The 12085-nt window shown below is 39.2% G+C and overlaps 1 protein-coding gene across 1 annotated transcript in view; it reads right to left on the bottom strand.

The window, feature by feature from the left end:
* Positions 1-2319: 2319 nt before the first annotated feature.
* Positions 2320-12085, bottom strand: part of LOC107685970 (caM kinase-like vesicle-associated protein) — a 60738-nt gene continuing 50972 nt past the window's right edge. The window contains exons 5-11 of the mRNA XM_016482750.1: positions 9426-9564; positions 6736-6856; positions 6448-6523; positions 5925-6061; positions 5703-5781; positions 3491-3578; positions 2320-3398 (exon numbers count right to left, since the gene is read on the bottom strand). Of these exons, the coding sequence (XP_016338236.1) occupies positions 3051-3398; positions 3491-3578; positions 5703-5781; positions 5925-6061; positions 6448-6523; positions 6736-6856; positions 9426-9564 (988 nt within the window). The 3' untranslated portion in view covers positions 2320-3050. The remainder of the gene's footprint in view (positions 3399-3490; positions 3579-5702; positions 5782-5924; positions 6062-6447; positions 6524-6735; positions 6857-9425; positions 9565-12085) is intronic.

Raw genomic sequence — 12085 nt, 5'->3', positions numbered from 1 at the left:
ACACCAAAGGCAATAGTGAAGCACTATTAAAAAAAATTGCTTTGAATTTGTACAACACAGTATCTAGTTGCGGTTTCAGTATACATGAATGCTATAAAAGTTTTTTTTTTCAGACCTACATGAAACATTACTTACCACTCTTTATTTTAGGTTTTACCGGTATGAGCTTTAAGTATTTTTATACGAAATCAAAGACAAAAAAGAAATAAAATAAAAAAACATCTTAAAGTCTCAGGGTAAATAGAACAAATAAAGGTATGGGACAGATTTTAGAAAGGAAATATTTTATAAGATCAAAGAGAAGTGAAAGATACAAAATGACAATGATACATGTGAGATCTAAAGTATATCATAGCTCACTTCAGTAGAAACCTGTGACAGCACACACACAACCCATGCTGTGCATCATCTTCAAATCAATAGACCACTGACAGCATAATTGCAAATCAAGGCCTTCTTCAGTCAATCCTCCACTGACTCCTGCGATGTTTAGAAAATGACAGCATGTCGCCACTGCACAACAATTACAAATCATTGGCCACTGGAGGGAAAACTTTCATCACTGTTTTTGTTCACCTGTATGATCGGCTCGAAATAATGGTACAATAGGTGCACTGGCTTCATCTGACCTGTTTAAGTCCTAAGCTTCTCACCTTCCTGTATGACATCACTATTGTCAACTTCAACGGAGGACACGCCAATCAGAAATTGAGAGTGTTCACACGGACACTGACATTGAGAGTAGCATCACAGTATCGCAGTTGTAGACTATTGCTCATATTAAGAGGTCGACCGTTTCTTTTTGCTTTTGTTAAGTTCTTGTAATCCTACATCACCTGCCATTTCTCTGTGTTAAAATCGAAATATGTTTGTATACTGTATACATCAACCTGTTCATGTAAAAATCATGACGGCACAAAATTAGTTTTACATTTACTGTAGAACGCATCAACTAAGAAATGAATCAGTACTGCCATCATGAGTGACAGACAGTAAACACCACACACTAGAGAAACGTGAATGTTTAATGAGAAAGAGCTGTATAAAACTGTTAAAGATGAGGTGTCTGTTTTTCTATTTCATTTCTATAAAACAAGTAAAAGGCAAAAAAGCTATCTGTTAAAATGTTAAATCATTAGAGCTAGGGTTTGGTTAATAGTGCTAGACTCAATTAGGATCATTAGTGTGTAAGACTGTTTGCTTTAGGCAGAATCTACCTAATATTGAGTGCTGCAGGGATAAAGTATTTTTGTAGCCCAAGTTAGCATCACCCTGGTTCCCTTGACAAACAGCCTATAGAATTTTGGTTATTGCAGAAAATAAGCTCTGTGACTAATTAGTTTATGATTCTTACACATTTTAATCAAGATGATCACAAATAAACACTTTTGTTTATTTTATTAATTTTGAAACCTAAATACAATCACCTGAAGTATAAAGTTAGGCTATAAACAAACGACACCAGGGTTACACAACTTCAATGTCACCACCACTAAGCTTCTGACAACTTTATCTTTTTTTTTTTATTTCAATCTAAAAGTCTCAATCTTTAAAATCTATGAGTTGGAAAAGTTTGAGTTAGAATAGTTTGCGAGAATGTGAGTATAAACACAACAAGGTTGTAAAAGCAGACTAGTACGTTTTCCCGTTGGGCCTGATGATGTCTTAACTTAAAATCTTAAAATATTAGATCTTATTTCAGGCATTTAACCAAGATCCATTCAAGAAGCCATTGTCTTCACAATGATGAAACCAAAAGTGCAAAAATACACATTATTTCCTGCAGTACTTATGGGTTACTAAATGAGACTTTTGTTAATGTAATTTGAATTTATGTGCCTTTCTTAAAGGAGAATTTTGAGCAGTTTTATAGGGGGGCAAATGGATAAGTGATATAATAATTTGAAATAATCTGTTTTGTATAAGCTATATAAATAAAAGTGACTTAACAGGAATAAGTAAATATCTGATACCTGTTACATATTTGCAATTCAAAAAAGATCTGGATTAATCCAAAAAAAAAATCTATAATTTATATTTTTATAATTTTATGTTTAAGTCTAATAAATATCTCAGAATATATTCAAATGTATTATAGATTAGTAGAGGGAGGTACAATGAAAAAAATTATATAATGATTGAGTAAATATTCAACCCAATGAAAGAGTCTCAAAGTATGACCACTGTAATTTATGTACATCTATGCTTCAGATGAAATCCTATTGAAAACACATTTCACTGTGCATGGCTGTGTACTGTGTACATGTTTTGAGTAATATACCTGTCCATTTTAAATGTATGGAAATGAGTATATAATACATTATAAGAACAAATGAGTTTTTCCACTGTTCATGTGGCTAGCTACCAAGCAGATTTGAGGTATTTCTCAAGTTTACCTAATCTGCTCCATTATTGGGCCACATGTCTCAACCATTAAAATGCCATGACAAGATGAATTGATGGCACAATTTCATGAGTGTGTGTTTGATCAAGACATGAAATGTCCACATAAAGCTAAAGCTGAATGTGTCAGTTACCTGGACATGAGTGTCATAAATGGCAGATTTGAAAAAGCACGCTGTTCTTGGCTACGTCTAATCTACAGAGGTTAGGAAGCTATTTACAGAAACTTTACATTGCACATGAAGCTGTGTATCTGTGCTCCTCTGACTACCTGCTCAAGACAGACGTTAACTAACTGCAATGCAAAAAAATAAAAAAGTAACTTTATAAAATGAGGCCTGCTTTGATAATCTATCCTAAAACATGTATGCAGATCAGTGCTGAAGTTTTCAATCTTGGCTTAATGTAAGCAGAAAACAGCTTTTTTCTTCTTTTACGCAAAGTTAAAGTAGCCAGAGCCTTCGATACATATCACACAGCTTGTGATTCAGTAGAAAACAGATGCTTGCTGGGAAATGTTTTAGAAGTCGGCTCATGATGGAGCATGTTGAGATTAATGCTATGAGCTATGGGATCAATATTAGCATGCTTGCTGCTTATATACAAGTATGCGGGATCTAAACGCAGGTGGGAGAGAGGTAGTGATATTAACCCCTCTGTTCCTCCCCTGTGTCCGATGGCAGGGGGGCTAAAGCCTCTCCGTTGCATCGCGATGTTGGATCAGGCTGTTCGGGAGCTGGGGCATGGAGAACAGGCTCTACTGGTGGCTGGTCGGTGGCAGCCATTGCTTCAGCACTGGGAGCTTCCACTGCAGGGGCTTCTGGGCTCGTCGAGTTGCTTTCAGCGGTACTCGATGGGGCTGTGGAGGCCTCCGATGGAGCTTGAGGGTTTTCCTGAGCCCCTGCTGTAGGGTTAGGTTCACCTGGTACGGCTGCTGCTGTCTGATGCTCTGGTGCCCTGAGACGCTTCATCATGGTTGTGACCCGTACGGCTTTCTACAGGGAGGTAATAATTCAGATTTAATTTGGAAAAACTCAACTTACTAACACAAAAGCATTTTTAAGAGTAAACTTAATCTAGAAATTACCTTCCACTTAGCTTTAGCAAAGTTCTTCTCGATTTGTGCACACACATTTTCCTTGATGTTCTTGTCTGAAGCAGCATTTCCAGATATCCTTTAACAGTACAAGAAAGCTTATTATATACCCTGGAAAGTTGTTTTTAGATATAATTCCGTTTGAAGGTTTGGGGTCAAATTTTTGTCTTATATTATTTTCTTTAAGAAACTAATACTTTTGTTCAATAAGGATGCATGAAATTGATCAAAAGTGACAGTAAAGGCTTTCACATTGTTAAAAATATTAAGCACAACACCTTTTTAACATAAAATAATAATATGAAATGTTTCTTAAGCAGCAAATCAGCATATTAGAAGGATTTCTGAAGGATCATGTGACACTTAAAGGGATAGTTGACCAAAAATTTAAATTACCCCATGATTTACTCACCCTCAAGCCATCCTAGGTGTATATGACTTTCTTCTTTCAGACAAATACAATCAGAGTTATATTAAAAATATGTCCTGGCTCTTCCAAGCTTTATAATGGCAGTGAATGGGGGTGGAGATGTTGAAGCAAAATAAAGTGCATAAATCTGTCATATAAAGTACTCCACACGGCTCCAACGGCTAAACCGTAATCTCTATCTTCTGCTAACTGTCGTACGCATGTTCACAAGAGAGTGGCGTTCCAGGGGATGACGTGGGATGTAGGTTTAGCGTAAGCGCCGGTGATAAGTGACGAACACAGAGGAGAGAGCAAAACAAAACACCGGTAACATATTAGAAGTACAAAACAGTGTTAATTTCGTCAACGAAGACGGCGACGAATAATATTCGTTAACGAACAGTCCAAATGTCTGTCGTGTAGACGTACGCTATCACGTAAATACAGTCGGTTATGGATTAAGTGAACGTAAACAGGTGGGTGAAAACTGAACGTGTGTCAGTATTACATGCATGCCTTCCGTCTTAAAAGGACATCATTCCTAATTAAGTACCTATCCGTGTCATTAATGTCAACCAACAAAAGATGTTATATATATGTTATAAATATGTTAAGTAAACCTACTGTATCTGAAAAATGAGTTTAATTTGTATCTCTTTCGTATTTGTCTTATTGTCTTATTCTGCTTCTTTTTCAGAAATTATAAATTAAATATATTATATATATATTATATATGAACAACTATAATTTTTATAAGTTGCTCCCTGTTCACTACTGTTCAATCCTTGATTAAAATTTCTCATAAGCTCAATTGATTTGGTCTAAAAAGAGAAGAATTAATGGCTATTTTTGTTTGAAGACTACATATAAAATAGCTACCAAAATAAATGTTGGTAACTGCAGTTTGACTAAAAGTAATGACTAAAAGTTGACAAAAATGCAATGACTTTTCGTCGACTAAAACTATGAAAGACTCAAATTACTAAAATGTGACTAAGATTATTAAGCATTTTCGTCTCAAGATAAAGACTAAGACTAAATCAAAAATGCCTGTCAAAATTAACACTGGTACAAAATGAGGATTTGTAAAGAAAAGTGTCAGAGAATTTCGATATAAGCTAAGCAGAGACTGGTTTTCCTTTGCTTGAAACAAAACTTGGTCCTATGTCATCCGCTGGAACGCCACTCTCTAGTGAACGTGCGTATGACAGTTAGCGGAAGCTAGAGATTACGGTTTATAAAGTTTTAAATATGGATATTTTTCTTACACAAACACATCGATTCTCTTCAGGAGGCCTTTATTAACTCCCCGGAGCCGTGTGGAGCACTTTTTTTATGATGAATGGATGCACTTTTTTGTGCTTCAAAATCTCAACCCCCATTCACTGCCATTATAAAGCTTGGAAGAGTCAGGACATATTTTAATATAACTCTGATTGTATTCATCTGAAAGAAGAAAGTCATATACTCCCTAGGATGGCTTGAGGGTGAGTAAATCATGGGATAATTTTCATTTTTGGGTGAACTATCCCTTTAAGACTGGAGCGATGACTGCTGAATATTAAAATAGAAAATACAATTATTTTAAATGGTAATACTTTACACAATATTACTCTTTTTACTGTAATTAAATGCAGTATGGTGAGCATAAGAGACTTATATGAAAAATAATCCAAAATTTTACTGACCCCAAACCTTTGAACTGTTAGTGTATTTCATATCCCAAACTTTCTAGCAATAGTTATGAATGCCAATATATTGAGTAATTGTCAGGCATATTGATACTATAAGTACCATTCATGGTTGATGGCTTCTTGTGCAGTCAATCTCTGATCCTGGTCCACCTCCATAAGACGTGACACTAAGTTTTTAGCTGTTGATAGACAAAATGGGACATGTAACTTAGTAAACACAACTGAATAGTCATGTCATGTCTTTAAAATCAAGGTTTACATAAGACAAATTTGTGCTCTACTAAGCATGTGAGGTTTTATCAGTATTCTTTAGTAAAAGTACCAGAGTCTGAAATTTCATCCCAGTATGGTGAGTCAAACTCATAGTCTCCAGCAAGAATCTTCCGGAAGAGGTTCTTGTCATGGTTTTCATAGTCATCATCATCTGTTTCATCATAGAATGGAGGATTTCCGGAGAGCCTGTGCATGAGATGTGGGAAATCATTACAAACTGTGAGAAGGGTTTGGGTAATGGTACTCTCATGCCCACACAGCTCGCTGACATGCATTTTGCACATAAAATTAGCATAATATTGGCTTTTTTTTATCATTGTACAGATTTTGTGGAAACTGCAGAAACACTGTGTGAATTAGATGATTTTGATCTATTAACATGGTATCATCAGTTTCACATTTACTCCTCAGACAGCACATTCTAGTCAGAGTGGGTGGTTTTTGGCCAGAAAAAGGTACAATGTGGACCACAATGATAATGAAAAGTCTGGCTGTGGAAGACTAGTAAAATGGTGTCTGTAAATAAAGCTACTATGAGATCCTGGTTTTGGTTTATAGAAGAATACACTCACAATATGTACATGATCACACCAAGGGCCCAGCAGTCCACAGGTTGGCCATATCTCTGTCTCCCAACAACCTCTGGGGCTGGTTGAAAAAAAATGGACAAGGACAAATCATTTATGGAAACATACTCTGATTACCACAGTTTGTTATTTTAATTTTAACAAATGCATGCCCATGTAAACAGAAATCTGTTTGCTCTCGCTGTAATCTTGTTGTTGTTGTTGTTGTTCCATCTGTTGCATCTGCCCCATGAGTGTTTAAAGAGGTTTTGCCTGCTTTGAAGAGCTTCTTACCCAGATACTCTGGGGTTCCACAGGGCTCCTTGATGAGTCCATTTTCCAGTTTTGCCAGATGGAAATCACTGATGACTATTTTTGAATGTTTCAGTCGATTGTAATACACCAGATTCTCAAGCTAGAGGGAATGAGAATGACAAGATGAAATGATGCTTCATGAAATTCCTTTTCTCAAAACAGACTTTGTTTGTGTGCCAAGACAACTGATGTAAAACAAGTAACATTAGAGCAAAAATTAGGAAAGCTATTTACTGAACAAGAATAATATACATTATTATTAGTAAATGTATTAAACATAGATATAGCACAACTACATGTCGTTGTTTGCAAACAGTCAGTAAGCATGTGTGTTTGATTATGGTAACAGCTACTAGTCACCATGGCTTTGTTCAAATAAATCTAATTATTTTATTATCTGAATTAAATCATTTTAGTTTTTGTAATCTGCATCAATCATTTTCCATAATACTTTGAAGTATTTTTTCCTTGTTTTCCAGTAAAAAAAAAAAATCATATTTTTCTTTTCCCATTGGCAAATTGCCTTTCTGTATTTTAGACATAGATTTATGCTTAAAACAATAAAGCATGATTTTCCAATAGGCAAAGAATAAATATATAAATAAATTAAATTAAATGAACTAAACTAGCTTACTTACTTGAGAAGCTAATAACTTTTGTGGATGTTTGATGCTAAACAAGAAAATTTACTGAAGAATTTAATAAGAAATATATATATAGAGAGAGAGCGATAGACAGATATAGATTGATATAGATATATATTTATTTTTTAGTGAATAGCAACAAAAATGAACAAATCTGAAATCTGAATTTTTGAGATTAGAGATGTGCCTCAATGAAAAAAGCCAGGTATGGGAAACAAATTGAAGGCCACATGCCTTTTAACTTACAGTTTTTAATTTGGAATAATTTTAACTTTTTAAATTGTTAATATTTATTTTTTAAATATTTACCTTGTAAAAATTTCACTGGTATTGGTACCAACTACTGATTTTTTTTTTTTTTTTTACATCATTACAACAATATTATGACAATAATAACATTAACAATAAACATTAACAACAATAGATATTGGATATTGACAACAATAAACAAACAGATCTGATATCATCACATAAAAAATGAAAGTGCAGTCCTAAAGATTGAATATGAAAACCAAAACAGATTTGTGTGTTTAGTGGAAGTCTCTAGGTAACAGAGTTAATTAATTATGAACTAGATGACCACCAGAGGGCACTGTGCGATGTACCTTTAGGTTCCTGTGAACGATCTTCAGGCTGTGCAGGTAAGCAACTGCCTCCATCACCTGTCTGATAACATTGCTGGTGTCCCTCTCAGAATAATAGCCTTGATCCAGAATCCAGTCAAATACCTCCCGACCTGTGGCTCTGCAAGAAAACACAACATGCTGAGCTGCTTTTTCTGTGCAATTATGAATTATTCACACCCTGCTTTAAGTTCTTTTCGCTGTTATCAGGAAAAAAATGCAAGTGATCCCGCCGGCACCTTTGTCGACCCCAGGAGTTTAAACGTTGGCCCCTTCAAAAGCTTTACTTGATCATGCAGGTGTAGCAGACGCAAATCATCCAGTCCATGCCACACATACAGCGTACAGCAGAGACGAGGCATTAAATTAATGAATGCAAATCCAAACAGACAGAAAGGAATGTGACAAGGACGAGGTGGTATAATCGTGCTAGGACAGTCTGAGTGCAGGGTTTATTTCAGTTATGTCTCAGGAAACAGCAGCTGCAGCTTTAGCCTCTTGAAGTCAGTATCAACATGAACTGAAGGCAACCTTTGTTGCCAAACAACTGACATAAAAATTGCAAAAAACTAATTCCTCAGGCAATGTTTTGCCCTTTGCATTCGGTACCTGCATGCTGTCTGAGAGACAGGCGGCTGCTTTCAAATGCTTGTTTAAAATTAATACATATTATTAAGACATTATTGTGAGATATATAGTGTCAAATGATATTTATATGTAGTCTGCTAAACTGTTTTCACTAGGGATGCTCCGATCGATCGGCTGGAGATCGGTATCGGGCGATAATCACATTTTATGACTCGATCGGTACTCACTACACTTGGCCGATTTCACGAACTGATCACAATTTGATGACGTCAACGCGTGACGACGTACATAATGCGTGGGGACATAAATGATTTGGCACCGCAGTCATTTTATCGCCGGTGTGGAAATGCTATAACGTTTCGAGAAACTGATAAATTCGCTATTTGTCAGATGTGCCTCAATGAAAAAAGCCAGGTATGGGAAACAAATTGAAGGCCACATGCCTTTTAACTTACAGTTTTTAATTTGGAATAATTTTAACTTTTTAAATTGTTAATATTTATTTTTTAAATATTTACCTTGTAAAAATTTCACTGGTATTGGTACCAACTACTGATTTTTTTTTTTTTTTTTACATCATTACAACAATATTATGACAATAATAACATTAACAATAAACATTAACAACAATAGATATTGGATATTGACAACAATAAACAAACAGATCTGATATCATCACATAAAAAATGAAAGTGCAGTCCTAAAGATTGAATATGAAAACCAAAACAGATTTGTGTGTTTAGTGGAAGTCTCTAGGTAACAGAGTTAATTAATTATGAACTAGATGACCACCAGAGGGCACTGTGCGATGTACCTTTAGGTTCCTGTGAACGATCTTCAGGCTGTGCAGGTAAGCAACTGCCTCCATCACCTGTCTGATAACATTGCTGGTGTCCCTCTCAGAATAATAGCCTTGATCCAGAATCCAGTCAAATACCTCCCGACCTGTGGCTCTGCAAGAAAACACAACATGCTGAGCTGCTTTTTCTGTGCAATTATGAATTATTCACACCCTGCTTTAAGTTCTTTTCGCTGTTATCAGGAAAAAAATGCAAGTGATCCCGCCGGCACCTTTGTCGACCCCAGGAGTTTAAACGTTGGCCCCTTCAAAAGCTTTACTTGATCATGCAGGTGTAGCAGACGCAAATCATCCAGTCCATGCCACACATACAGCGTACAGCAGAGACGAGGCATTAAATTAATGAATGCAAATCCAAACAGACAGAAAGGAATGTGACAAGGACGAGGTGGTATAATCGTGCTAGGACAGTCTGAGTGCAGGGTTTATTTCAGTTATGTCTCAGGAAACAGCAGCTGCAGCTTTAGCCTCTTGAAGTCAGTATCAACATGAACTGAAGGCAACCTTTGTTGCCAAACAACTGACATACAAATTGCAAAAAACTAATTCCTCAGGCAATGTTTTGCCCTTTGCATTCGGTACCTGCATGCTGTCTGAGAGACAGGCGGCTGCTTTCAAATGCTTGTTTAAAATTAATACATATTATTAAGACATTATTGTGAGATATATAGTGTCAAATGATATTTATATGTAGTCTGCTAAACTGTTTTCACTAGGGATGCTCCGATCGATCGGCTGGAGATCGGTATCGGGCGATAATCACATTTTATGACTCGATCGGTACTCACTACACTTGGCCGATTTCACGAACTGATCACAATTTGATGACGTCAACGCGTGACGACGTACATAATGCGTGGGGACATAAATGATTTGGCACCGCAGTCATTTTATCGCCGGTGTGGAAATGCTATAACGTTTCGAGAAACTGATAAATTCGCTATTTGTCATGTATGTTTTGCATGATGATATGATGAATGGATGGTTCATTTTTAACAGCAGATTCAGTGACGTCAGAGCTGATCTGCGCCTCACTGCACATGTCTGCGGCACGTTACGGCTTCACGGGAACCGGAGCTGATCACAGTTGATCTAGTCACTTAGTCAGTGCTTGTGTTTATACCAGCCAGCCGTGGTACGTTTCTGAAGCGGCTCTCCGCACTGCTTGGCTAAAAATAGTCTTTTGTGAGTTGGCATAGCGTAGAGGACGAAACAAAACCTCGTCTGAGCCGTAAGGGATAACGGTAACATAATATGCTAATCGTGGGCTGCTTTTAAATGAACATGACAGTGTTGGACGAGAGAGGACCAGGCCTGGATTTTATTTTGTGTTTTGGTTCTGTTTGTGCGCGGCAGTCATCCGCGAGGGGCTGTCGCGCTATTTTGTGTTAAAGTTGTGTGTGAATGTTCGCCGGTTCCCGCCTCCTTCTTCCCGAGAAGGGAAGGAAGGAGGGACACGCTGCCAGAGATCCCTCGTCGCTGTGATGAGTCCGCGGTGCCATCGAGCATGGCGGAGCAGTCTGCTGCCATGGAGGCTCGAGGCGGTGGGCTGGAGTGACTTGCCGGGGGCGTCGGACGAACTCGCTGCTGGCTGCCTGGGATGTGGAGGGACGGCTGCCGTCCGTGAGGGAGCGGAGGAGTCGCCGCCATTCGCCTGAGGCCGGAGCCTGCTGCCATCCGCCATGATGGGGAGGAGCAGGGAACGGGGGACTCCTGCCGGCTGCCCGAATCCGGAGGAGCCGTCGCCGTCCACTGGGCAGCAGAGGAGTGTCGGGCCGTCCACTGAGGGTTATCCAGTGCCGCCGCCAGGCATCGCAGAAGAGTTTATCCAGCTGGTGGAGAGCCGAGCGGCAGTGTGTCTGGGAACCGGAACAAGAATTTTTTTTTTCTCTCTCCCCTCTCTCTTCTCTGTCTCTCCTCATCCTTCCGTCTCCTTTTCTTTCGCCTCGTCTGTCTGTCCTTACCCCCAGGTGCGCCGCGGTCGCCGTGATCCGCTCCCGGACGGGGGAGGGGGGGAGTAGAGCGCAGTCTCGTGGGTACCCCCGGCCTGTGAGGGGCGATGGGAGTATGTGACGAGAGGGGCGGGGCCGAGAGCCGTGGGAATGGAGCGAGGCTGGTGGAGTAAATGCTAATGTGCGATACCTGCGCCACTCACCGGTCTCGAGTCCCACGGAGGAGCTCCGGAAGGATAAAAGGAGGAGTGACGACAGTGTTGGACGAGATCAATAGGAGGAGCCATCGCCCTCCGCCAGGAGGCGGAGGAGCGGTGGGCCGTCCACCAACGATGTCCAGTACCATCGCATGGCACCGTGAGTGAGAGCCTCTCAGCCGGTTGAGGACCAAGCGGCAGTGTGTCCGGGAACCGGACCGATAATTTTTTTTTTCTTTTCCTCTCTCCCCTCTCTCGAATCTGTCTCGCCTCATCCTTCCGTCTCCTTTTCTTTCGCCTCGTCTGTCTGTCCTTACCCCCAGGTGCGCCGCGGTCGCCGTGATCCGCTCCCGGACGGGGGAGGGGGGGAGTAGAGCGCAGTCTCGTGGGTACCCCCGGCCTGTGAGGGGCGATGGGAGTATGTGACGAGAGGGGCGGGGCCGAGAGCCGTGGGAATGGAGCGAGG

The sequence above is a fragment of the Sinocyclocheilus anshuiensis genome, unplaced genomic scaffold (assembly GCF_001515605.1).
Source record: "Sinocyclocheilus anshuiensis isolate Anshui unplaced genomic scaffold, SAMN03320099.WGS_v1.1 scaffold465, whole genome shotgun sequence".
In the NCBI taxonomy this organism is placed as follows: domain Eukaryota; kingdom Metazoa; phylum Chordata; class Actinopteri; order Cypriniformes; family Cyprinidae; genus Sinocyclocheilus; species Sinocyclocheilus anshuiensis.
The sequence above is the reverse complement of the archived record's forward strand: the minus strand, read 5'-3'. Positions and strand labels throughout refer to the sequence as shown.